This window comes from Kwoniella bestiolae, chromosome 4 (assembly GCF_000512585.2).
Source record: "Kwoniella bestiolae CBS 10118 chromosome 4, complete sequence".
Taxonomy (NCBI): Eukaryota; Fungi; Basidiomycota; class Tremellomycetes; order Tremellales; family Cryptococcaceae; genus Kwoniella; species Kwoniella bestiolae.
The window spans coordinates 751,150-776,709 of NC_089244.1; the positions used below are offsets into that span (position 1 = coordinate 751,150).

At 46.6% G+C, this 25,560-nt stretch overlaps 11 protein-coding genes across 11 annotated transcripts; 4 read left to right on the top strand and 7 right to left on the bottom strand.

Moving 5' to 3' along the window:
• Positions 1-103: 103 nt before the first annotated feature.
• I302_105840 (uncharacterized protein) lies at positions 104-725 on the top strand (the record flags this gene model as incomplete). The annotated part of the gene is made up of 4 exons (XM_019191592.1): positions 104-218; positions 344-389; positions 483-605; positions 695-725. 4 exons carry the CDS (start codon positions 104-106, stop codon positions 723-725), a joined length of 315 nt encoding a protein of 104 aa, XP_019046222.1.
• A 133-nt stretch (positions 726-858) lies between these two features.
• I302_105841 (uncharacterized protein) lies at positions 859-2,040 on the bottom strand (the record flags this gene model as incomplete). The annotated part of the gene is made up of 6 exons (XM_019191593.1): positions 859-1,188; positions 1,247-1,368; positions 1,453-1,501; positions 1,613-1,675; positions 1,785-1,904; positions 1,984-2,040. 6 exons carry the CDS (start codon positions 2,038-2,040, stop codon positions 859-861), a joined length of 741 nt encoding a protein of 246 aa, XP_019046223.1.
• A 358-nt stretch (positions 2,041-2,398) lies between these two features.
• On the bottom strand, positions 2,399-6,418 carry I302_105842 (uncharacterized protein; the record flags this gene model as incomplete). The annotated part of the gene is made up of 10 exons (XM_019191594.1): positions 2,399-2,623; positions 2,691-3,519; positions 3,599-3,605; positions 3,681-4,663; positions 4,726-5,195; positions 5,254-5,440; positions 5,499-5,573; positions 5,630-5,845; positions 5,904-6,001; positions 6,059-6,418. The coding sequence occupies 10 exons, from the start codon at positions 6,416-6,418 to the stop codon at positions 2,399-2,401; spliced, it is 3,450 nt and encodes a 1,149-aa protein (XP_019046224.1).
• A 364-nt stretch (positions 6,419-6,782) lies between these two features.
• On the top strand, positions 6,783-8,208 carry I302_105843 (uncharacterized protein; the record flags this gene model as incomplete). Its single annotated transcript, XM_019191595.1, has 5 exons — positions 6,783-6,818; positions 6,881-7,097; positions 7,173-7,269; positions 7,576-8,052; positions 8,157-8,208. The coding sequence occupies 5 exons, from the start codon at positions 6,783-6,785 to the stop codon at positions 8,206-8,208; spliced, it is 879 nt and encodes a 292-aa protein (XP_019046225.1).
• Positions 8,209-9,034: 826 nt separating this feature from the next.
• I302_105844 (uncharacterized protein) lies at positions 9,035-9,591 on the bottom strand (the record flags this gene model as incomplete). The annotated part of the gene is made up of 3 exons (XM_065870153.1): positions 9,035-9,149; positions 9,212-9,286; positions 9,377-9,591. 3 exons carry the CDS (start codon positions 9,589-9,591, stop codon positions 9,035-9,037), a joined length of 405 nt encoding a protein of 134 aa, XP_065726225.1.
• Positions 9,592-13,317: 3,726 nt separating this feature from the next.
• I302_105845 (uncharacterized protein) lies at positions 13,318-14,931 on the top strand (the record flags this gene model as incomplete). Its single annotated transcript, XM_019191599.2, has 5 exons — positions 13,318-13,903; positions 13,994-14,194; positions 14,276-14,466; positions 14,591-14,814; positions 14,886-14,931. The coding sequence occupies 5 exons, from the start codon at positions 13,318-13,320 to the stop codon at positions 14,929-14,931; spliced, it is 1,248 nt and encodes a 415-aa protein (XP_019046229.2).
• Positions 14,932-15,403: 472 nt separating this feature from the next.
• I302_105846 (uncharacterized protein) lies at positions 15,404-15,898 on the bottom strand (the record flags this gene model as incomplete). Its single annotated transcript, XM_019191600.1, has 1 exon — positions 15,404-15,898. One exon carries the CDS (start codon positions 15,896-15,898, stop codon positions 15,404-15,406), a length of 495 nt encoding a protein of 164 aa, XP_019046230.1.
• Positions 15,899-16,548: 650 nt separating this feature from the next.
• On the bottom strand, positions 16,549-17,124 carry I302_105847 (uncharacterized protein; the record flags this gene model as incomplete). Its single annotated transcript, XM_019191601.1, has 1 exon — positions 16,549-17,124. One exon carries the CDS (start codon positions 17,122-17,124, stop codon positions 16,549-16,551), a length of 576 nt encoding a protein of 191 aa, XP_019046231.1.
• A 964-nt stretch (positions 17,125-18,088) lies between these two features.
• I302_105848 (uncharacterized protein) lies at positions 18,089-18,887 on the bottom strand (the record flags this gene model as incomplete). Its single annotated transcript, XM_019191602.1, has 3 exons — positions 18,089-18,111; positions 18,191-18,251; positions 18,324-18,887. 3 exons carry the CDS (start codon positions 18,885-18,887, stop codon positions 18,089-18,091), a joined length of 648 nt encoding a protein of 215 aa, XP_019046232.1.
• Positions 18,888-19,928: 1,041 nt separating this feature from the next.
• On the bottom strand, positions 19,929-20,336 carry I302_105849 (uncharacterized protein; the record flags this gene model as incomplete). Its single annotated transcript, XM_019191603.1, has 1 exon — positions 19,929-20,336. One exon carries the CDS (start codon positions 20,334-20,336, stop codon positions 19,929-19,931), a length of 408 nt encoding a protein of 135 aa, XP_019046233.1.
• Positions 20,337-22,093: 1,757 nt separating this feature from the next.
• I302_105850 (uncharacterized protein) lies at positions 22,094-23,298 on the top strand (the record flags this gene model as incomplete). Its single annotated transcript, XM_019191604.1, has 2 exons — positions 22,094-22,556; positions 23,147-23,298. The coding sequence occupies 2 exons, from the start codon at positions 22,094-22,096 to the stop codon at positions 23,296-23,298; spliced, it is 615 nt and encodes a 204-aa protein (XP_019046234.1).
• Positions 23,299-25,560: the final 2,262 nt, after the last annotated feature.

The following is a 25,560-nucleotide window of genomic DNA, read 5'->3' on the forward strand; positions in this document are numbered from 1 at the left end:
CAATTTCAATGTTCATTCCTACTATATCTCTCTCTTCTGCTCATCTAGCCTGCTCAGAAAAAGACAAAAATAGAGTACGAGCCACGAGACAAGAACCGTCAACATGTCACAAGAAGAAGATTTCGTATTACTGGAATCATCAGACGGTTACACATTTGTAGTTTCCAGGAAGATCGCAGAGGCTAGTGGGACTTTGAAATCGATGTTGGACGAGGAGGGTGAGTGTGTCGAGCTGTTGACTTTATCGAGCTATCTATCAGACCAGGCTTCTCTATCCTATGCTCATATTTCGTTGGTTTGAAGTGATGAACAGAGCTGACAGGCACCTTTTTGACTGGTATAGCAAATTTTGAAGAAGCCAAGAACAAGACATGCAAGATACAGCAACGGTGAGTCAAATCCGAATGATCATACATTTCGCGTAGATACATAATCGAGCATGCAGAGTCAGTCACTGATATTTCCATGTCGTCACTTTACAGAGGTGTAATACTGCTCAAAGTGATAGAATATCTAGCATACAAAGTCCAATACTCCGAATTCAACGCCGAGGACATCAAGGAAGATTTCTCAGATAGGATTGATCCGTATATCGCATTAGAACTGTGAGTGAGATCTTCACCTGCAGATGGTACCTACATATTATGAACGCTGCTCTATGATCAGTGGGCTGACGAGCATGTATCATCAACAGGTTAACAGCAGCCGATTTCTTAGAAGCGTAATTCTACGTCTTCATCCACGCCACCAAATCCCATCGAATCGTTAGACCTGTATATTACCAATCATCATTGTATAATCATGCAACCCATTCACATCGTAACCGTTCATAATGTGTAGCACGATGCAATCTAGCCTTCAAGTGCCCCTCCACTTCTTCATACTTTCCTTAACGCCCTTCCCATCCTCCAAATCCTTTTTGACATTCTCATCGACCTCCTTACCCTTCTGAGCCACTAATATCACCTCCTCAACAAGATCAAAAGGGATAATTACCACTCCATCAACATCACCAACAAGGATATCCCCAGGCTCAATCACAGTCTTATAGCATTCCTTTTCATCCTCCTGAGATGCCGGTGCCGGTATATGGTATGGAGGTAATATTGGTATTTCCATCTTGGTGTTATACTCTGAAGGGCGTAGGAAGGTCTTTTGACCTATCGTCGAATGAAATTGGGCAAATACCTGTATACAGCAAATAATCGCTTCAGAAAGTACACATGAGGTGGCACTGAGGACTTACTGGAAATCCAATCTCCCTGTGCTCCTTCAAATCCCTACATCCCCCTAAGACCACTACGCCTCGTATACCTTTCGCTCGCGCTGCTGTAGACATGAGGCCACCCCAGCATGCTGCACCTGAGACTACGTAGGCCACCATATTTACATCAGCGCAGTCCAGCACGAACAAGAAGCAGTTTTGAACAGCAGGGGTCGACAGGAACTCACCGAAATCGGGTGATATCAATATCACACTACCAGGAGGGGCGGCATCTACCTACAGCCAAGCATGTTCAGCTGAACGTCTTCATCCATACACCTTCTTGCTTGTGAATCAAATATCAATGAGAAAGGGAAAGATCGGGTGATTAGATCTGAACCAACTCACAAAATGCTGTTCAACCTTCGGACCGTTACTCTGCTTCGAACCCTCTGATTCCTGCTCGACCAGCTACGTGAAAACCAATGGCATAATCCAAAGGTCATCTAGGATCTCACAACAATCATAGGAATTGCTGTTCCATTCGATGAAGGACCAACCCAATATACGATACACTCACCTTGACCGTGAATACCCTTCCTACCACTTTCACATCCTCGTGTTCCCTCGGTGAATAGATATTCAAATTTGGAATGAACCCTCCAGTCACATGACCCAGCTTGACCAACGCATCTGAGATCTGAACATGGACAAAAAGGTAGTAAACCAATCAGTAGGCAGCGATACTAGCCTGACCATTATCGGATAAGACGACTCACCTCGCAGGTCGAAAGGTCTTCTAGCTGTTTTCTAACTTGTTCATCGATTTCACTCATTGTCTCGTCTCAATTGCGATTCGACTTTAGTCAAGCTCCAGAAACAGATGATTTCCGATATCTTGCTGCTGTGACCTACTGCTGTGTGGAAGTTTCAAGATGAGTGCTGCTGCTCGTAGCGTAGGAAGAAGATGAAGAGGCTGCAATTGAAGGACTGGAGAAGAGCATCGCACAGTCCGGTTATCACGTCATCCGACGTTTCCACATCCTTATCTTTCGCCCGAATTCACCGAACAAGACTACAATGACTTTGTCCGAAGACGCCCAGGATCATAACCATATCAAGATGCATCAAGCATACAACAGTACAGTCACTAATACACAAGACTTCCTCTCAAAGTGTCTTATACCATCCTTCTCATCTATATTGTCCCTCTCCATACCCAAGCTTCAAACGCAATAACAACTCCTTCAAATCATCACCTTCCCCTTCCCCCTTCCCTCTCCTCGTCCCATCTTCACCACTGCCAGAGAACAGAATCTGTAAATCCTCTTCAGTCTTCTCGCCTTCTTCTTCCGCATCGCTCTCTTCGTTCCTTGGTTGATCTCGTGTTCGCAAGGAGAGTCGTTCGAGGGCATGTAACTGTTCCAAGTCATATTCAGCTTGATTCCTCAGACCAATGATCCTTCAATGAGGAAAGTGAACTCACAAAAACCCTTTCCCTCTCCTCCCATTCCTCCTCGATCCTCCCAACCCTCTCAGAACCTTCCATCCACCCCACCAATCCCCGCTCAACCTCGACCAGTACTTTTCCCAACTCCAAAATCATCTTCAACAGACTCATAAGAATCTTGAACGTGACTTGTTGGCCTTGAGAACGCTCATGATTCAACAAACACGAATTGAGGATTTTAGTAAGGGTGATTTGATGGTAGAGTATAAGTGAATGAGGTGATTTCAGACCGTCAATAATCTCCAACATATCCCCCTCCTCCTCGTCCTCATCATCTTCATACTCCCCTGTATACAAATACTCGTTCCCTTCGTCCTCCTGGATCTCCGACGGTGTTGGTGAACTCGGTCGACTCGTCTCTCTATTGTCACTTCTGCTTTTCTGTTGTAATCTTTCCAACCTCCTCTTCATCCCGTTCCATTTGTGATTGATGACATTATCAATATACTCTCCCAAGGCATTAACAAGATGTGCCATCCTAAATCTTAATACCTGTACTTTCCTCTCGATATTGGATCTGGGAGGGAACAACGTATTAACCACCCTCTCTCGACTCTTTCTGAGGGTCGTACGAGAAGATGGTCGGTTCAATCCCGAATCTACACCTGTTTTGGTCGGTTCAAAGTCGTCTGAATGTTCAGATTGATGGAGGACGGACCAGTACATCGTTCGAAAGACTATTTGACACCTTGATAGCCGTAGTATCAGATTATGGATGGTTTGATATTTCGCTAGTAAAGTCGTGGGAAGAAGTGGGGTTATGGCGGATGGAGGGGAGTATGAGAGGTACAGGAAATCTAGTGCTCTATAGCAGAGAAAACTACACATCAGCTTCGTCGCAATCTTACCAGCCAAATCCTCATGAGTCATGTAAGAACACTCACTCGATAGCTGATCGGTCAAAGGGCAATGTCAGCTCAAAACTGTCTAGTGATAGTGAGCTGGAACACGTTGGTCTTGACTTACCCTGCGGATCCAACCACTTCGCTCGCCTCCCTCTATCTTCCCCGTCCAACTGCCTAATCGCAAAACTGATCCTATCCTGAACCTCGTCCCATGGTCCTCCCTTCCTCGACCTCGAAGAAGTATGACGATCATCCATCAAAGTCGTCCTCAACGCATAAGCCAGTTCAGATCCACCAGGAGGCCATCTCGACCTCTCGCTCAACCCCACTCCCAGCCCTATACCCCATTCACCTTCGACTTCTCCACCAGCACCAGCACCCGCGGTGATAGGATCCAACCCCAATCTTACTCTTGTTCTTGCTCTTCTTCCCAGACCCATGGCCTCACCTGCACCCGCATTATCTTTACCAAACAATGAGTCCGACACCCTTCCCAGAAAATTTACATCCCCTCCTAAGAAGTATGAGTACAGTATATCCAGATGATCTAGGAAGTTCAGATCGTCAAGGTATAATGAGACTAACGAGGTGGAGATTAGCCTGGAATGGGAGAGAAGAGGCGAGAGGAGATGAGAGGATATGAAGATTGGTAATGTCGGTGAATCTGAGGGCAAGAGCGGTTCAGTGTTGAAGCAGGATAAGAACGAATGTAGCTGTTCCAAAGGAGTTGATTGCCATATCTGTGTCGTAGCAATGGATCTCTCTTGTTGAAGTTGAGAGTTCAAATGAGATCCGGGATGTTGGTTGAACAGGGTCCAAAGTTCATCCATCTCGACATTCCCAGTCATCAAATGAGCCTCGTTCTGTTCGGCTCCTAATGGGGTGTCACCTGTTGGTTGGAACGACTCAGCCAGGGGAGAAGGCGGAGAGAAAAGTTCCGTCGAAAGAGGTTTTCTCTCCTTTCGTCGAGGGCCGTGGGATAATCGTAATTTCGCTGAGGATGTTGAACCAAGCAAAGATCTACTTCGTTCTCCGCCAGCCCGCCGCCAATGATTGATCTCCCTCTTGACCCGCCTAGAATTAGATCTCAAATCCCTCGTCAAGCTACCCCAAAATTTCTCAATTAGCTACTCATCAGACATGGTAGTTCGATGTTGGTCACTCACCTAGAAGATCCCTCGCCCCATCCGAAGCCATGATCTAAACCCCAATCCCCTGAGCATAGTGGGTGACTCCCATCTGAAGCTTCCCTGAGCAATCTGAGGTTCTTTCCAGCTTCGAAGAACGTCCGCCTATCAGACTTCGGTACGAAACTTGGCATCTTCCTCGATGAAAACGTGTACTCCCATGTACCGCTAGAAGTGAGTCTACGAGTTATACCTAGATCCAACCATGGTTGACTCGTCGGATCTGCATCTTCGTCCTGAGTCGACGAGTCTGCCAGGCCGATCCATGCTCGAAGTAGATTGAGAAATGGACCAATAGATTTATTGAATAGGAACGCCAGCGCTAATGTCAGAGGTGTGTTGGGAGTTGAGGTCGAGGTAGAGATGGATGCGAGGAGATGGTTGTAGATGTGACTTAGAAGTGCGGACGATTTGGAAGGGAGAGCGAATGCTTCGGCAGAGGATAATGGCTTAGAAACATGATATTAGCGTTAATATTGGAAGATGAGCTGAATTATTGTGACTCACCCAGCACATGACCTCGCACAGCGTCTCTCCAAGCTCCCTTACATCCTTGGTAGCTCCCAGCCATTTGTTCCACCCCGCGTGTGATTCTCTCGCATTTTCTTCGATGGCAGTGGTCAACCTCTCTTTTATGAAGGTCAGATACGTCGATAAGCCATGTAGAAGAGCGTGATGTGTGGGTGTAAGGGCTCTGCAAATACCCCAATGAGCTGCGTTGTCAACAGAAGACCTATGACCACAGAGCTTACAGGGTACTTTGTGAATCTACGATCATCTCCAACCTCCTAATAGACGTGCCAATATCCAAATACCATTCTATCATCCTATTCACTCTTCTCATCAGCAATTTGATGCCCCTCCATTGGAAATGGGGACATACGAGTTGCCCGTGACTCTCTCTATCCCTATTGGCCTACCTCCCTCGGCAGACCATACGAATCTCGCCTTCCTACTGTTCCATTTCAAGTGTTTGGTGGTGGTCGTACCCAGTGTCGAACGCATCATCAATTCCAGAAGTGTTTTCGGATCATGTACTGGTATTGGTCTGGATCCAGATGATCTACCTAGTTTCGGAAGGGTTATGGGGGGTTCTAGTCTGTATTGACCCTCAATCAGCGCTCAGGATGTCTAGATGATACGGTGACTGTACTTACGAGGTAAGAAGAGAGTCGAAAGTGAATGTTGACTTTTCAGATAAGAATGGTGTGGTCCCGGTACGTGAGAGATCGATATCATCCCATGTTCTCAGCGGCTACTCGTCGATATGTAAGCTGCATTCACATTCATTTGGAAGAATCCATGAGCTCACCTCAAATACCTTTCGCCTGCTTGGTCCAGTCTCAGCCTCAGGCTGTGTAATAGCTCTCTCCCAAATATTATCTTGATTTACGCCCTCGCCCAACCCTTCAAGTACCTCTTCTCTCGCACGAAGCTCTTTCGCTGGTACTTGAGCCCTAGAAGGGGATGGAGGGTTGTCCAAATTCAAATTCTGAAGAGCATATCTCGATGTGCCCCTCAGACTACCCAGAAGCCTCTCTGTACCGGATATATGATCGTCCAATGGCGGCAGGACAAAGCGAGGTTGGATGTTCGGTAATTTTGATGAGGACGCGAAGGGATTGGATTCTTCCGTGAGAGGTATTGGGGCGAGCTGGAAGAGAGTGGTCATCGTTCAAGATTAGCTGTTGCTCAATTCTCCTATATCTGCTCTGTCATCTTTCAGTGTTTGTTCGTCAATCGTCAATTGTGTTGGTATCAGGCGGGTGAATACTTGTAATGACAATGAACGCGTCTTTCGTCTTCTGATGTTCTGATGTTCTGCCAGTCGATGTTTACATGCCACGTGGGACTCGAACAAGGCACGGACCTCGTTCACAGATTTTTGAGCTTTTTGGGAGGCAAAAGTCATCTCTACATCTTCATACAACTCTTATTTCTCATACATGTCGTTGCTATTCACACATCGTCATCCCATCAAGAACACCGAACCAAACTCAACACCTAGCTAACATCCAATACAGTATCAACACACGATGTCTCGACCCGAAGAGATCTCACCGCCAGAAATCGTATGTCCAGCTATCACATTGTCTATAGTCTCTTAAGCTGACAACTCCCTTAATTCGAACAGTTCTACGGCGACGTAGAAGCCACCAAATACACATCCAACACTCGAGTGAAGTCCATCCAGGCTCAGATGACCAGACGAGCGATGGAGTTGTTAGCACTGCCAGAGGACGAGACTGCCTTCGTACTGGATATAGGATGTGGGAGTGGGTTGAGTGGAGAGTTGTTGGATGAGGCGGGACATGTTTGGGTTGGGGTTGATATTGCTCCGTCTATGTTGGGTGGGTCTATCTATCCATTCTTGGGATACAAACCCCATATGATTAGGACTGATGTTGCTATCTATTCGTTCGCAGAGGTCGCATTGGAACGAGAAGTAGAAGGAGATTTGTTCTTACAGGATATAGGACAAGGGTTTGGCTTCAGACCAGGTACTTTTGATGGTGCGATAAGGTGAGTTGCAGTCATGCTTGTCTTGCCCTATCTATTCCAAGTGATATACAACACGCCTCACTAGATCACATAAGATACCATCTTCCCTCCTGTCGTTTTGAACAATCTCATTTATCCCACTCTACTCTATATGACGATACAACACGACGGTCTTCTTACCTATCCTGGTGCAACCGCCCGTAAACCCATTTTATCCGGGCACCCAACCTGAATCTCTCCACCCTCCCTATCCATGATCCCCCCGTGCACGTTCTAACATCATTCGCAAGAATCGAAGTTGCTGACACCCACAACCCAATACAACAGCATCTCAGTAATCCAATGGCTCCTCAACGCCGACTCATCCTCCCATTCTCCCGCCCAACGACTCACCCGATTCTTCACCACCCTCCATTCAGCCCTGAAAAACCCCTCCCGAGCTATATTCCAATTCTATCCCAATTCAGACGACCAGGTCCAGATGATCGTGAACGCAGCGCAGCGGGCGGGGTTCGGCGGTGGGCTTGTGGTGGATTACCCGAACTCCAAGAAGGCCAGGAAGATGTATCTGTGCTTGATGGTGGGGCAGCAGGAGATACCAAAAGCTTTGAATGGGGATGAGATGCAGGTTGATGAGGATAGTTCGCTGGGGATGAAGAAGAGGAGAGAGGAGATTTTGAATGAGAAGCGCCGAAGGAAGGATCAGGGGGGTAAGAAGGGGGGGAAGAAGGGTAAGAAGGATTTGGACGCGAAGGAGTGGATTATGAAGAAGAAGGAACTTTATAGGTCGAGAGGGAAGGAGGGGTAAGTGATTCTCGAGTTTATTTTGTGACTGACATGGATCCATTTGGAAAAGGGGGGAGTCAAAGATGTGGACAGCAGGCTGATCATGGATGTGATGCTCGTAGCGTACCGAACGATTCAAAATATACAGCGAGGAAACGAAAAGTGTATTTCTAATCCCTCGACTAGACCTGTTCTTCTTCCTGCATTCTGCTGCTCTAAAGAGAGAACTCTGTACCAATGTCATATCTCATCGAGATTGTGTATGTATTTTGCTTATATCTCATACGATCCTTTTGGACAAGCACCCAGGCCTCATCTGTGTTGCAAATAATTTGTTTGACAATGTTGCGTGCTCGTGCGAAAAGCTTACATGTATGTGCATGTCTGATATACAACAAGTATTCTTTTCTATCTATCAGAGATCGGATTCACCGTTCATCCTTTACCTTCTGAGGAACAGACATCTCTCATAGCACGCTCGCTATATGACAAAACCTTACTTCCCATATTACATTTGCCATGCCCACACAAATCTCTCTCTTCCTGCTATTCGCCTTAAATGTGTAGAAAAGGTGCGCAAGGATTGATGAGTCTTCGCCATCCCGCCTCAAATTCATCCTTTCAAGGATGAAATCCACCTCGTACCACATGGATCCTTTGTTGAGGTTACGAGATCATCTTCTCGAATCACAAAGGAGATTGTGAACGCATTTGTGACAGCGGGAAAGATTCGGAATCATCATTCTTGCATTCTTCATTTTCGCATACTTGCATTCTTGCGTCTTGCACTTTCGACTTCACGACACGGAAAACTTGCATATTAGGACATTTTAGGATGGCATTATTTTTTGTTTGCTTGAATTTAGGTTTGGTAGCTTGTAATTTTCATATTGTAGATAAAGTCTTGTTAAAGGGTTGATATATAGAAGATTTGAGCATTTTGTGGGATGTAAGAGAGCGTGACAGGAAAAGAGATTTCATCTTCATCGAGAGGATCTTTTTAGTATCTGGGAGCCTCGGGCGCACCACCGGCAGGACCAGCTCCTGAAGCGGATTCGTAGTCCCTTGCTGCTCTTGATCCTCTATCGGGTGAGGCAGAGTATCTTCGTCTGGGGCTGTTCAGATATGAGATATACATCAGCTAGCATCCTAGTATCAGAAGGGAGGGCTAGCTCACCTGGGTGATCTTCTTCGGTCGTCGTATTCATCTCTCTTTGGTCGGTCGTCGTAATCCCTTCTTCCTCTGTCGTCCCTGTTGAGCGAACCAGACGTCAGTACCTGGCCCCTAAACCGACACAAGACATTCACATAAAAAGGTGGTGTATCAAGGGAGTATACTGACCTATCGGCATATCTATCCCTATCATCCCTTGGGGGTCTATCATACCCTCTAGATCTACCGTCATACCCACCACCACCCCCTCGACCATCATATCCTCTTGACCTGCTATCATAACCACCTCGATCGTTGTATCGAGAATCGTATCCCCTCGATCGGCTATCATAGCCTCTTCGGTCGTCGTATCGATCTTCGTCTGTATGGAGGTATGTAAGCATTTCGTTCTTCACTTCTGCATTCAGATGAGGTGATTCATTTCAGACTGATACTTGGGCAAGGAGAAAATGGTAGGTCTCTTGATCTTGACAAGAGGGAAAAGATCACTCTCTATTATATTCCTGGTGTCGAGGCGCAATGGTTCGATAGGAGAATAACTCTGATCTTCGCTAAGGTATAATGATTGTCTGTCATGTATTTGCTGGAAATATTGATCATACAAATGATTCTCCCCATATCAAAGTATAACAAGTCCCTCTCCCTAGTGTACGTTCGGCCTTGACCTCCTTCGATTCTCATCATATGATCTCCTCATGCGCCGAGGATCAAGCCAGAACAGAAATAACCATCCTCCAAGTTTGAATAATATTGGTTTGTTTCAGGTGGAAAAGGAGATCAGCTCTAGCGAGGTGATTTATCGTTTCGTCGTATGATAGAGCGGCGAGTGATAATGCAAGAGAAACGAACTGGTCAGCACAAAGAACGGAATGTCCAACAAAGGAAGGGTAGATGACCGGAGGAAGAGGAAAGCGTTCTATTTCCTTTTTCTTCACGCATTTCCTCCATCTTGAAAGGCACCAATCCAGGCATAATCCATGAATGTTTTATCATACGAGAAGCGATCGCATAATCTGAGACAGGAGGAACTGCAGAGTCACAACATCATGCAACAAAACCGTGATCTTGTTTTTCCATCCCTCTACAAACTAGGGTATCTCATCTCCTCATATCTTCTCATTCCACAACAACATCGACCCTAATCATCAACTGCAAATTTCGTGTATCCATAATGTACCGTATCCAACCCCATTCCTTACAAGTTGATAACCAAATGGGATGGATGGGATGATGAGAAGTTATAGAAAGCTGTCAATCCTTTCTATCACTCTACTCGTCCCTCGTAATCCCTTTTCCTCCCTCGATCAACTCCACTCTAGATCTCACCGCGACCCTCGCTCGTGTCAGAGAATATCACTCTGACCATGAAATCAAGACCAGGCTGGGCTGGTTCAACCATGACAGACGGGTCTAACACCCAACCCACGTTCCCGACTAGCCTCATCCAAGAACCACTTCAGTCCCATGCTCACCTTTCCAACATATACAGGGCCTCCTCGGACGTTGCTTCCTCCACCACTACATCGACTCTCGCAGACTACGTCACTTCCATCTGACGCAATCTACTCAATCTTCTGAGCGAGGTAACAAGGGAAAGCGCTGATTGATCTTCCGCCGCGATAACTCTGCCAAACTACCGGGCGTCAACTCAAAATGCGCCGGAGGAGATCAAGTTCGAACTCATGCCACCTCCACACCTAATGGTCGGTCCAATACTTCCTCCCTGGAGGTGATATATCAGGGAGAAGAATGTCAGGTTCGATGAATTGGTGGAGTAAAGAGGATTGCGTGCAGAAATTATGGTGAGTCGTGGTGCTCTAACTGTCAATCAACCTTCTTTGTCTCAATACTGATATATCTGATTGGTGTAGGAGGAATCAAATCCGTGTCTGGGTATGAGTTTGTAAGTCTACTGCCACCCATACTTCACGTTCACTTACCTCTGCCACCGAAGTTGAGAATTCAGTGATATTTAAGAGTACGCCGTGATGTCCCATATGACTGCATGATACAGCATGGTCGGACGCTGCTCGCTTTAAGCCACATAATCGATCTCTCGCATCGACTACTCTCTTCATCTGTCGGTCAATCTAGTACTTCAGCTAGTGACGCTGAGCTTAAAGGCAAGGGATGGATGATTGAGAGTAGCTACTGCATCAAACCAAACAAGGGCTAACAACTCAAAAATGATCAGAGGACCCGCAAATTCCTCATGCTCACCTCCAAAGCTCGGGGACGCTATGGTCGATTATGTCCAGGATCGATCTGGTGGTTGTGGCGCTAATACATTCTGCGAGAGGATGTTTGGTGTCTACTTTCATGAATTGGTGGAGTATTGAGGATCTGCGTGCAGAAATTAGGTGAGTCGTGGTGCTCTAGCTGTATCAACTATTAAGCCACATAATCTTCGTGTCATCAGCTGATATATCAATCTTCGGACTTCAGCTGACGCTAGAGGGAAAGAAGGAGAAAGGAGTGGGTGATGAGTAGGGTTTGTAGGAGATAGAGCTACTGCATTGATAGAGTACCTGATGCTGGGTCTGTTTCCTGTGAGTACGTCCACGATACTTCACCCTGTACTTCTTGCCAAGTCGAATTGTTTGGTTCGTTTTGTGTGGACATCTTGAGAAGCGAATGTGGTACGGCTCTATTCGCAATTATTGAGGATTGCTTGTTTGGTGAGGTGTCTACACGTCAATTCGTGAGGGGTCTACCGATAGCACTCCCATCAGATTATGACCTGAATCGTGGGTATCCCCCAATTCAGCCAATAAACCTGGTACGATGTATTCGTTGGTCAGTTCTCGGCTCGAAATTCTTTTGAGCAGTTCTCCATCCCCTAATCAGACTTTCGTACCGCTCTCGAAGGGCAAAGAACCTGACAGGTCGGGAGGATCTAGCTCTTCGCGTCATTCTGAGGAACCAGATGGGGAAGAAGGATACGTGGCTGTGGATCTTGATGATGTGTCTGGTGGTACTAGGAGCAATAGGGTAGAGAGGGGAGGAAGGATATAGCTGTTTCGTCTTGGTAATTCATATGTAGACTGTATTGTATTGAATTTCTCGCGGATAACTATCCTCATATTCGTATCCATACTCCACAACATGACTATTCACATAGCTTCCGTATCATATCATAATGCATAATCAAGTGATCAATCATCCTTTGCCCTGTTTGCCATATGCAGTAAACGTACGCATTGATCCCTCAACCAGAGGAAGTATTCACGATATGCCACAGTCATCTGTCTCTGGTATGACGCGCTTGCTTTTCCACCAAATCAGAAAATAAACAAAAACCCTCTCAACGCCTTTACCCTGAATCCAACCTATCAGACGTGTTATGTTTGCTTTTATGTGTTTCGGAAAACAATAAACACAACACACAGCTCAGTGCGACTGCAGTTGTACTCTGTTTGCGCATGCATATGAATATGGTACAGGCAGAGTGAGGTATGTGAGCAGAGCAAGAACAACAGTGATATTAATAAAAAAGGGAATCGCACTGTACATAGCAAAATAGATCAGGTCGTAGCTGGTCATAGCGGAAGAGGCTGGTTTTACTGTATAGTCTGCTTTCTATCGTGGTCAACAGTTTTCATCTAATATTACTTTTCATATCATCATCATCATCTCATTCTTGATCTTCATCATCAGTCCTATATTCATCATCACTCACGACATCAACGACATTCCCACTTGGATCGGATATATTACTAGTTAGAAGTAAAAGCAGGAACATTAGGAACACCCACACGAGGTCATAGCAACTCTTAAGAAATACCCCGTGCGCATCTATTGTTTTCCCTCTTCAGTAGCAGTCAACATATACGTGAGTAGTTCTCTATCTTCTTCTTGACAACCCTATCTTCTTCCCATCTGGCACATCCAAACATCGTACAAATAAGCACACCAGGCTGATCACTCTCATCATCATCGGTCAACATTACAATCCCCCCTCTATCCAAACAAAACAGTAACTCGTCCACCTGTCAATCCAAACAACTCACATTCCTTACATCCCCACGCTCATTCCAAATACAAATCAATAAATCAAATAAATCAATACCTTTATAACCTATCTCTCCATCGCAAATAATCATCACAAAATGATAACAACCCCCCTCCTAACCCTCTTCCTTCTTCTTCCCTCCCTCGCCCTCGGATCCAACGGCCACGCCAACCGAATGGACATAAGATCTCACGCGCGACAACGAAACCATGCTCGTGCCGCCGCTCTCCAAGAGAATGAATCCCACCTCCTCAGAAGGGAGTTCAACGACGCAGTCGAACATAAGATGGCCAGGAAACTGGCCCGAAACGTAGAGTTCGCGAAGAGAAAGGCAGATGGAAGTCAATGTAGACCTAAGAACTCGACTGTCCCCACCACCTCATGGAAGAACACTTCTCCCAGCTCTACCGCCAGCATCACCTCCTCCTCGGTCGTTGCTTCCTCCACCACTACAACGGACGCAGCTACGTCATCTTCCACTGACCAACCGCAATCTACTCAAGCTTCTACGGAACAACAAGCAGCTACTTCATCTTCCACCGCTGATAACTCTGCCGCTACCGGTGTTTCCCTCGTCTCTGCGCCGGCAAGTTACGCTGCCCACACACCCAATGGGAATAAGGCGGGAGTCAGTGCGGGAGATTCGTTAGGCTGGTTGAGTGGTAAATTGGGTTGGTGGTATGGTGAGTTAACGCAATCCCATCTTTTCCAAACTGACTCGATTCAGGATCAATCGTGTGTATGATGCTGATACTGATTCTGCAATCTCACAGACTGGTCTCCTAACCCTTCGGGATCATGTGGAAATGCCGTCTCCGTCCCAATGATCTGGGGAGGTGGATCAGCGGATGGTGAAGATGCTGCTCGTCTTGAAGCGTTCAAGAGCATGACGTCCGTTCCGCAATATATCATTGGGTTCGAGGAACCAGACTGTTCGGCTGGGTCTGGTAGTGCGGGTATGGATGTTGGTACTGGTGAGTTTTGGTCTCTTTTAGGGGAAAGAACCCAGTGGAAAAATAAAGGATCAAACTGATGAGTGTGAATGTGCCTTGTAGCCATCTCGCTCTGGAACCAATACGTCGTACCTAAAGGAGAAGCCGGTTCGATCCTGGTCGGTCCATCGATGTGTAAACAAGCTGCCGAGAGCGGATGGTTGGGTCCTTTCATGGCTGGTGTTACCCGAAAACCAGATATCATGAATATCCACGTTAACAAGAATAGCGCGGCTGGTATCTACGCTGATATCGTGAGTGGACTACCTATCTTTGGTCATCAGCCTTCGAATATACAATACTTCGTCTTGAATGATAAGGAAAAAGAAGGGAAGAGAGAAAGGGCAGTCGGCTGATGAGTTGATACGGATGATATAGGACCACTACTACAACACTTACGGCCTACCCATCTGGGTAACAGAGTTTGCCTGTGTAGACGACTCGACGAGCTTCATCCCATGTACCGACCAAAGTGAAATTGACAGCTTCATCCATACCGCTGTGGACATCTTTGAGTCTGACTCTAGAATCGCTGGATACGCCTATTCCAATGGGTACGGTTTGGGCGATGTTTGGCCTATGGTGTCTAATGGTCAATTGACGTGAGTTGGGTCATCCTGATAGCACTCTCAATTTTGGGATAGACGGCTGATCGTGTTCTCTGGATTTACAGTGCTTCTGGTCAAACTTACTTGGCCGCTTTGAGCAAGTACCATTAATTGATCACTTGGATTAATCACTCAACTATCTCTTCAGAGATGTGATTTACCCCTCTATTTATCTGGAATCCGGTTTTGTCCCTTTGTCTTGCCTTTACTTTATATATACCCGGAGAATCTGAATATACCTTTTTGATCTTAAAATATACACCTGATATCTTGATGATGAGAGTAATGAGTATATATCACGTTGATCGGATAAAGTTTGTGGGTGGATGGGACATTAGTGCTTTGGCTTTAGTATATACCCTGCTTGGATGAATCTGATTATGAGTCGTACATCACCCAGTCGGTCTTGGGTAATCTCATATATATACAATACAGGATTCATCATCGTCATAAAAAGTGACCTAATGGGAATCATGCGGAAATACAATGATCAATTGAGTTCAGTGCCGAAACTTGGGTTCTAGACCCTCGCCTAAATGGAATATCAACCTCCGTCTCCTGCCTCTAATTCAATTCACCCACTTCAATCATCCTTCAACTCACACCCCCCTCCCCCTCCCTCGCCATCATCCCTCTCCCAAGGCGCCGGCCCATCCCCCCAAGGCGGCTCACTCCTCTTCGGAAAATTCGTCCCATCAAACCTCCACTCCCTCATTTCCTCCAAAGTCTTAACACCAGGATATCCCTCCAACCCTGCCTCCCTCGTCGCTCTCCAAACATCTTCCTGGATCCGCTCGATATGTCGCAGTAAAGCGGGAGTCTCGGTGAAATACCCCTCTATCCCTATTGTATCGTTTTCGTCATCATATCGCACTTGCACAATAATGTTGGAGGAGGTGGTGCGAGCTATGAAAGTGTATGTGTCGGGATGAGCGTCTGAGTATTGGGTTATGAGGAGAGCGAGGGGGCGCTCGGGGGGGAGGACTTGGTCTTCCAGTTGGGGTTGAGGTTGTTTGAGTTCGGGTTCGGGCTTGGGGTCTGGGGTAGGTGCTGGTGCAGATACGGTAGGGGTGGACATGATCCAGTTGCTTTGGTTTTGATCGTTTGGAACAAGAGATGGTCAGGTCAGACCGTCTGAGAGACTTGTATTGTTATATCTGGTTGAGGGTGGCGAATGGGCATTTGCGTCTCTACGAGTATTTCTCTCTCTTAAAATGACCTTTTCTCTTTGAGGACATGAGGTACTTTACACAGCAATTGAATTGATTTGATCTGATGCAGTCTCTCTCTCACCGACTGACCGACTGACCGAAATTGAGATTTTGATCTGCAATGCATGTGTAGATATGTGAGTATATACAGTATATGCATACACACGATGACGGATTATCATAGATTGTGATGCATGCATGCATGCAATGTTCGAGGTACCAAATTGAACTCATCAATGACCTCTCGGGAGAACCTCAGCAACACGCACGCATGGCTCTCGCGAGATACAGCCAGAGCAGGCTGTTCATTTCATTTTGTATGTTACGATTTGGATTTCGGAGGCAAGAAGTTCATCAAGTATAATATTATATCGAACCATACGAGTAATTACAATAAAGTCAAGTCGTAAGAAAAGGATCACTGAACCACATCAACTACGAATCTCCATGTTTCTCAATAGCAGTATGTACAAAGTGTCACTGTATCATCGATGAGACGAGATGTAAAACAAATAATTTACCAGATCTGACACGATTTCTGCCATCTACACTCCCCACCCGTATAATAGCACCTCTGGCATCCGGGGGTAATACAGTTCGCACCGACACTACAGAACTGTCCGCACCTCGATGTCTTCTTCTCCAGATGGTTGTTCAGATCCCTCAAACACTCTCGACACGGTCTACAAAGTACTCTCTTCTCTTCGTGATTCTCACCCTCGGGGGGTGTTCCATACCTGTACGATTGGAGCGTCTCGAGGGATTGCTCAGAGTAACCATCCAATCCCGCTTGGACCGTAGCTGCGTATATGTTCTTCTGAACCCCCTCGAGATCTTCTAGTAGAGCGGGAGTCTCGGTAAAGTACCCTTCGATGGCGACTGTATCGTTCTCGTATCGAATTTGAATGATGATGTTGTCCTCGTACGTCTTGGCTATGAAGTGATATACCTCTGCATGGTGCTCGACGGCGAAGGAGTCAATTTCGGTCGCGAGGGGTTGTTCGGTGGGTGAGACGAGGTCTGCGTATTTGGCTGAGATAAGGGAGAGGAGGGAGATGAAGAGGAGGAAAGTAGAGACAAGGGTGGAATGCATTGTGCTATTTCCTAAAAGATCAGCTGTTGACTAAGTACGACAATCCGCTGTGTCGCTCAGATGGTCAGAAGGGATGGAGGTGAACTTACGAGTTTGCTTTGAGCTGATTTTAAAGTCGAAACGAGAGGGTGCCAGAGGAATAGAAGGGTAATTATGGATTGGAAGTTATCATACCTGATCGTCCCCTCTCCCCACCATGTTATATAGCATTTTTGAAGCGCTCTCTTCTGAGGCTGTCGTTCAACATTCTTGTCAGAAAAAGGACTTCTCACTAGCAAGATAAAAAATCCATGACCGACTCACCAGCTCGACCACATGTCATCGTCTGGCTATTTTTAGTCCCTCAGAAGTTTGGGAAGGGCGGCTCGGTTGACAGGGCATGACGGCTGATCGGTATTCTTACGCAGGGCTGTGATACTTCAGCCTTCATCTGCTGATTAGACTTCGGTAGACGACATCGCTCGAGATAGTCATGTATTCGTATATCTCCTGAAAATACGGACTACTACTTACTTACGCCCCAAAGGACTATCGCTTGATGTCCTCCCCGAAACTGGAAGGAGATCTGCAAATGTGGCACATACTCTTTGCGGTCCCATCACACACCAGATAGATCTTGTGTGAATTGATGGTTTTTCTGACCGGTGGCTGTGTATTATCGTCTGCTTGAGATTATCATATTCGAATGAGTTCTAGAGTCCCTCAGACCGATGCTGACTCAGTCTGATTGAGTGTGACTCCGGGAGATCAGAACTGATAAGTCTGCTTTACATCCCACAGGGCGATGCTAAAAGCTTTGAGCAAAACAGTGGATCTCGCCCTCGACGGTGTCATGGTCATTGGTGATCATGAGAGATACATAGGTAATTCACACACAGCATACTGCACAAGATGATTAAAGAGCTCTCTACTGAATTGCAGAAGCGAGCGTGTGCTTCAGATAAATCTCAAATGCTGTAGCTGATCACTCAGGCTCAGTGGCGTTGACTGATCATGCATCAGCAAAAGTTCTCCCAGTCGGCACGATATGCACGCAGATATTCTCCAGATGGAACTCGAAACATACCTGGCTGAGCTGCTAAGATATCATGCGAGATGATATGCTCAATTACCGCTGCGGTGGGAGGCTGATTTCGAGCAACCAGATGACAAGCGTTCCTTTCAGTGATGTGATACTCCCCACACCAGGCAAAACTCACTCTTAGACAGACTTTGTGCCATCTTAAAAACCCACCTGCGTAATTGCATCTCCTACAGCCCCGCTCGATACAGTTGAATCGGGTGTTGCAGTATCGTCCACAAGTCACCCCACGCTTTGTGAGAGGGTCGATTTTATCGTCAGGCCTTTCGTGGCGATCTTCCAGATCCCTCTTTTCGTTGGCGGGATCACCATATCTCCAAGATTGGGCAGATTGCAGAGTCGGTCGATGTCCATCCGATCCGAATTGATGGGAAGCACCCTGGGAGGAAATCAGAGATAAGATGGATTCTTGTACGTGATCCAGATCGGCCAATAGAGCGGGAGTTTCGGTAAAGTACCCTTCGGCCCCTAGGGTGTCATTTTCGAACCTGATTTGAATTATGATACGACCATCGAGAGTCTTGGCGATGAAGTCATATGTGTCTGGGTGGTCTGCTGCGTACTTGTCCAAGGTTGATGCTTGGGGTCGTTCAGAGTCAATGACTATGTCGACGTAGTCGGCTAGGAGTAGGTGATTGAGAGTGGCGAAAAGGGGGATGAGGAGGGAGAGGAATGATCGCATGATGTGGAGACAATGGTTGTGGTTGGTGAGTCTTGGATCGTACTTGTCAAGCAGTGTTCGGATGAGGTGTGTTGAGTTGGTGGAATATGCTTTCAACTTCATCGTCTCACGCTTATATATCTGTCATAAATAGCATTGAACAACCTGGAAGCTGAGCTCGCGTTGAGAGCGTTGAGAGTGGGTATCGACAAACCTCAACAAAGATCTGCCTCTCAACGTAGAGGCTATTCTCGCTTAGTATATCAGGATTCACTATTGCTCTTGACCCGATTTGTCGTATGGTTATGCAGCCTTCGACAATTTGGCGGGATATGATCGGGCTTGCTAGCGAGATTGGCAGGTCTTCCGGCGTGATGGTGAGGAGATCATTCCTTCTCATAGCCTAGGGTGTGTATGGTGCGCGGTGATCCGAAAGGTGAAAAGCATCACATTGAGTTCATTAAGTCCGAAGAGCTGTGATGTAACGGAGATGATTGCTTTGAAGCACGCAACAATGACAGGAGATCATGTGGAATGAAGTGTGGTTATCATGTCGATTCGTCCCAGACTGCATACACGAGAGAGAGAGTGTGTGTGTGGCTAATCTCCTATTCATCAATTCCCTTGCCCGTACACTTGTCCGGCCAGTTTCGATCATTGTGTACGGGATTTATACCATTCAAAGTATCTACAGCACATCATCAAAGAGGATATTATTCGACTGTATAATCAAGGCATTACTGAACCGCTAAAGAGGAAATCGCAGAGAATATCTCAAGTCGACTTTCGTCTGTCTTCCACCCATCCAGCTCGAGAGCAGGAATGGATGAACACCCCATCCTACTAATTAGCCCTGTTTTGCAACAACGTAAATCTCATCAGCATCGCTCCTCCTATCTGGTAGATGGGACTCACTCTTTGACAAGACTTCTGCCACAGACAAGCCCCACCGGTATAATAACACCTCCTACATCCCGGAATAACACAGCTCAACCTAGTAGAGCAGAATTGGCCGCACAGAGAAGCTCGTTTCTTCAAATGCTCATCAATGCCCCTCAAACATTATCTACAAGGCTGACAACCCAATTGTCTCTTCTCATTCTCGGGATCACCATATCGGTACGCCTTGAGAGATTCAAGGGTAGTTCCTGATTGTTCGTCCAATCCAGCCGAGACAGTCGAGGCGAGGATGGATTGTTGGGCGATATCAAGATCGTCCAATAACTCGGGAGTCTCGGTGAAAAAACCTTCAATACCGACTGTATCGTCCTCGAATCGAATTTGGATGATGATCTTTCCGTCGAAGGATTTGGCGATGAAATCGTACGTGTTTGGATGATCTTCGACAAACTTGTCGAGGGTCCTTGCTAGGTCTTTTTCTGAGTCGATTACCATATCGACGTAGTCCCCTAGAACCAGCGAGAGAAGGGAAGAGAGGACGAGGAAGGTGAAAGTGATGATTGATCGCATCTTGAAATAACAGCAGCAGAAGACGGCTTGCTATAGCTGGGGAATCGAGGGAAATTGAAGTTGGTTGAAGATGAAATGAAGAAGTCTACCATTGACCCCTCACTTACACCCTATTTTATAGTTTTTGGTCGTCCTGTGGTTCGAAGCGAACTGCCTCAACCTGCGATGGAGTTGGAGTTCTCTTCTCAAGCGATACAATTGATGCCCTTATCGCCTCCAGTCCGTGGGCTCATGCCGTCTAGCGAAACGAAGCGACATCGAGCGATCTATGCTATCATAGCCTTGAAAAATAGCGGTGATGTGTAGATCATCCGGTAGGAAGGTAATCACGGTTGAACGGGCTGAAATGATCGACCAGCTGTGCCTCCATATCAAAGTTGGATCTGCAAATCTTCGGTGCCATCGAAGGTCTGGTCGCTTGGTTCAGAGTCCTTCGTGCGACAGCAACTTTGTACTCCCTTTCGCTCGGTTAGGCAGCCGAGTGGCCGTGACCACCATTTTCAATGGGACGCTGATCTATCTACACTGAGAGTGGGGTCGCAACTGGATGTCGATGGATGCTGTGTGGTATGCGTGTGTGTGTGTATCAGATCTCTGTGTGCGAATGCCACGATCACCGTGATCACAGGCTGTCCAGGTATCAACGATCGAATGGACCGCGCTCTCTTGCAGAGCTCAGCTCTGGCTACATGCTCGAGCATACATGCAAGCAAAGCTGACTGTGCCTTTCGTGGAGTGAGGAATAATGTGCACTGTCGTCGTAGCTGATAGATGATCAAAAGATGGTTCCTCGTAGCAAACAGTGAAATGGGGATGACGATGTGTGTCATCTGTAGACTGTTGAATTGAAGTAGCAGATCTGTCAGAAGTTTTTCAGATACCTTCGACGTATGCTGTACAGCATCCCCAAGGGGGAGACTGTGCCATGGGGTGTCATCAATCTGTATTGCTCTACACGAAAGTTTGAATAGCGCTGGAATCGCTGGGTCTTTTTGCTGATGCAATTTATGTCGTCCCGTTTGTACACAAGGCCTGCATCTACTGACACAGCAAAATGCAAGGAGATCCAAACCTAGCAGCATCAGAAGATATCAGCTGATGACACCGATATCAGTCTCAAAAGAGGTGAAAGCAAAATTGATTGACTGCACGTGTTCGGGTTTCCCGTCCTTCAATCTGGCGCTTGAGTGACGAGGTGCTCTATTTGCATAGTCCTACCACAGCAGAATGATCTTGGGTGTTGTGTACTGTCTATCGTGTGTGGAAGAAGAAAGGATCCCCATCATTCAAGTGTCGAAAAACGGTGTAAAGTCTTTTTCCCCATTGGATATTACATCAAATCGCGAATCTAGCACTACTGCTTTGTGTGTCATGGCTTGATCTGTTCGCCTTGATACCGAATGGCCGTACTACATCAAGCTAACATACTATCGCTCTCAGACAATCGCGGTTATAAATAGCCTGAGATGGATAAAGTAGCCATCAGAATGAGGATCGTCACGGTCGGACGGCGTCAAATGGGGTAAGAAGCTTGATGAGCTTCTCTCGTCTCATCCATCAAAATCTGTTTTAGTGGATCTCATCTACTTCTAATGGACTTTGTCGGCACTTGCTCCTTCTTTGACTGTCTTTGGATCGCATATATATAGACAGGGAACGATTCTGAGCTACCTTATTGCAACTCCGTCTCTCCCACTTACAAGTACCGTATATCAAAGTCTTGTTCTTCTTCCCTACCGAGCACGCAAACAGCAACAATGCGATCAATTATCTCCCTCACTTTCCTCCTCATCGCAACTCTCTTTTCCTCCGTCCTCGCAAGCTATGTCGACATGGTCATCGATTCCGAGAAAGATCTCGCACGTACTCTTGACCAATTCGTGGAAGACCACCCCGACACATACGACTTCATCGCCAAATCTTTTGATGGGAGGATTGTCATTCAAGTCCGTTTCGAAGATGACACAGTAGGTATCGAGGGGTTCTTCACTGAAACACCAGAACTGCTAGATGATTTGGACGTCGCTCAACAATCCATCCTATCCGCCACAACCCCACAAGGTCTGGATGAACAATCCGGAACCACCCTCGACTCACTTCAGGCTTATCGATATAGAGCACCGGAAGAGGAAGGAATCGAGAAGAGACTCATCTGTCAACCTTGCCGATACTGTCTAAGGGAGGTCAACGAACATCTCAAGAAGAGGGTCTCGCTTTGCGGTCAGTTCTGCTCTACTCGTTTGAGCTGTGTGGTCCCCGGGTGTCAGAGATGTTACTATACAGGTGGGGCTTGCGCTTGGCAAAAATCGTGTCGACGGGTGAGTTGACCAGTGCTGATCATCATTATACACTCCTGAACCGATCGTCCGTGTTGATCATCTGGGTCTTTCGCAGATTTGATTGATCCAACTCGGTCTGCCAATGGTCTTTGGAATAATTTTGAGATCGAGTTCTGGGTCTGGGTGGTTAATAAGGTAATTGAGATCAGTCTTGTCGATATGTATGCTATGTTATGCTCTGATATGCTATGCTATGGCTTTTGAGTATGTCCACTGCATGCTACATACATAGAGGTGTCATTTTGCCTAAGGCTGCAATTTACGTCAATAAGTCGACCTGCAAGTGTCTGTGCCACTTGTACAGGGAGGCTACTTTCCCCCTATGTATGGACATGACCTACACCACTGAATCGTTCCCAATTCAGATCGGGCCGCTGAGATCCCGGCTCTGCGATGCGTCGGTTTTCGCACCTGAGTGAAGCAAATCTATCGAATCAGAAAGCACTCACAACATGACTAATCAACCATCAGTCAACCTGCCGAGCGACCCCTCACTCGATGATAAGCTTACCGCCCGACATCGAGCGAACGTTGGGACGTTGAAAGCTTCTGCTGCCTTCCGATGCAGATCCCATACGATGATTCCTGATCTACGATTCAAGGGCTTCGTACAGGCTGTTTAATGTGGCTGTTGGATTCCTCGATCATAACGGAATAACGGAATGAATTAGGTATGCATCAAGCTAAGGAATGTTGCGCAAGATGAGTAAGATGCCGTTATCCAACAAGGCGAAGAAGGGGATAAATCACCGTCGACTGCCAATAGTCTTCCCTCAGACACAGACATGATTTGTCGGTGTGTAATGCTTAGTGTCAACGTGGTCAGTGATCGATATAGCACCGTTTCAATTCAAAATCTGACCTGTTACAAATGTCGAACGGGTTCGTGTGAGATCGTTCAAAGAGTGCGAAGAAGACAATCTCATGCCGAGCGTCGCGTTGCGTTAGGATGACGAGTGAGGTATGACAGATGTGTTTCGAAAGTACCTGGGTAGCGATTGAGAGAGCTATGGTAGCGCAGTCTACCCGATAAAGGGGTCTGAACATCTGACGAAACAGTTTCGGGATAATCCGTAGATCTTGCGAGGGTGAGGTGGTAGCACATGGTGAATCGGCATATGTGACTCCCGGTCTCAACGTGAGCATTGACTTAGGCGAGAGCACAAGAATAGCTCTCTTCGCCGTTGTCGACGACTAGTCCAATTACTGTATCTTTCTGGAATCGGCCAAAACGAGCTTTGCTTTGATATCTATTGCCATTACCCAAGCATGACTCACAAGATTTGCTTCCGAAAACTCCCAAAAAATCCTTATCACGCGTCTGATTTTCCAGATGTTCTGAAATCCGACTAAGCTGAAAAATCTCCACAAAACTGGTACGAAAATACGGAAAATCAAACGCGTCGGTCGAGACAGGGAAAAAATGCTAAACTTTAACTTACCCTATTATTGTCAGATGAACGACGAGAAAATCGGGGTGGGACCTCGTTATCGTGAGCCATAGGTACATGATCTGAAACAAGCCGATCTGATTGTGTGCTATAGGCGAGGAGAGTAACCCAGCACACATATATCATTATGGGGTATAAAGCGGTTTGGTAGCTGGTGTTGGTTGCAGTTCTGGATTCCAGCTGTAAAGAAGAGTCGTTTAATATGAGTGACTTGTGCTCGAGGTCTGGAATCATGCTGCAGTAGACCGGCTTCATCGGAGTTGCTGCACAGCTTTTCCCAGGCCGAAGGAGGATGAATCAGGATCGCCGAACGCAAATCTGACCTGACCTGACCTGAATTACCCCGCCAAATTACGCCTTTTCTCGCAGCACGGAGTAAAACGTTAAGACGCCACGTCATCGACCGTCGATCCCCTACTGCAAAACCTCTGCTTGTTCGGTGCCAGTAGATCATATGCAGAAGACAGATCTCATGGATAAGAAGACCTCTTCGGATTGGATTCCTGCAGGAAAAGGCAGAGCTGCCAAGACGAATCCCTGGTGGCGTAACGCGTATATTTACTGATCGACAGTCCACAAGTTGGAGGAGAATAAATGCGCTAGTCGGATGTAGGAGTGAGCATGACGGAGTATGCTGAGACTTGGCTTGTGGAGATGGAGATGGAGATGGCTCAAACTTTGAGGTACCAGTCCAACTTAAAGTCAGATACCCAAAGCGCCATCAGGATCTACGCGTTACATCGATCTGATGCTGAAGGGCCCGATGTCCGTTGAAGAACAGACCTCCAGAGCCGTCTGCCTTGCATGCACCAGTTGTTCATTAAGATACCATCAGCTGTATCTGATCGCCGATGGATAAAACGTAAAGCATGTGCAAGTCAATCCGGCATATGTCGAGAGTCTTCACTGGGTATTTGCCCTCGCGAATGGCAAATCTGGAGATAGGCGTCTTAGGGGAAGGTTCTCTTCGCTTCCACCATCACTTGAGTCTATACTGCTTCGCCCACTCATCTAGTCTGATTTACGCTCTTGCCAACTGTTCATACTGTTACATGTCCGACCAAGTCAAGGCGCCGAACGACCAACCTGCTTGGGTGGGTTGCAATTGTCGATAACTCATGGATATACTTCGATTACGAGAACTGGAATAAACGTAAAAAAGCCGGCTTGGTAAAGTTGACGTGATCTCGATTTAATCTAAAGTTTAATCTCCCAGACCCCTTGAACTGTGGGATAACTGTACAGGTCGATGCTGGGCATTGGTCCCCCATCTCTGAGCGATCCGGACTTTAATCTAGGCGATTGAATCGGAAGATCAGGGTTTTTGACTTTTTACTTTTACTTTCTGCAATACCAAGGACCAAGACCAAAAGACCAAGCAAGAAATCAGTCATGTCGTTTGAACTGTTGTAGCACAGTTGGTATACTCTCATG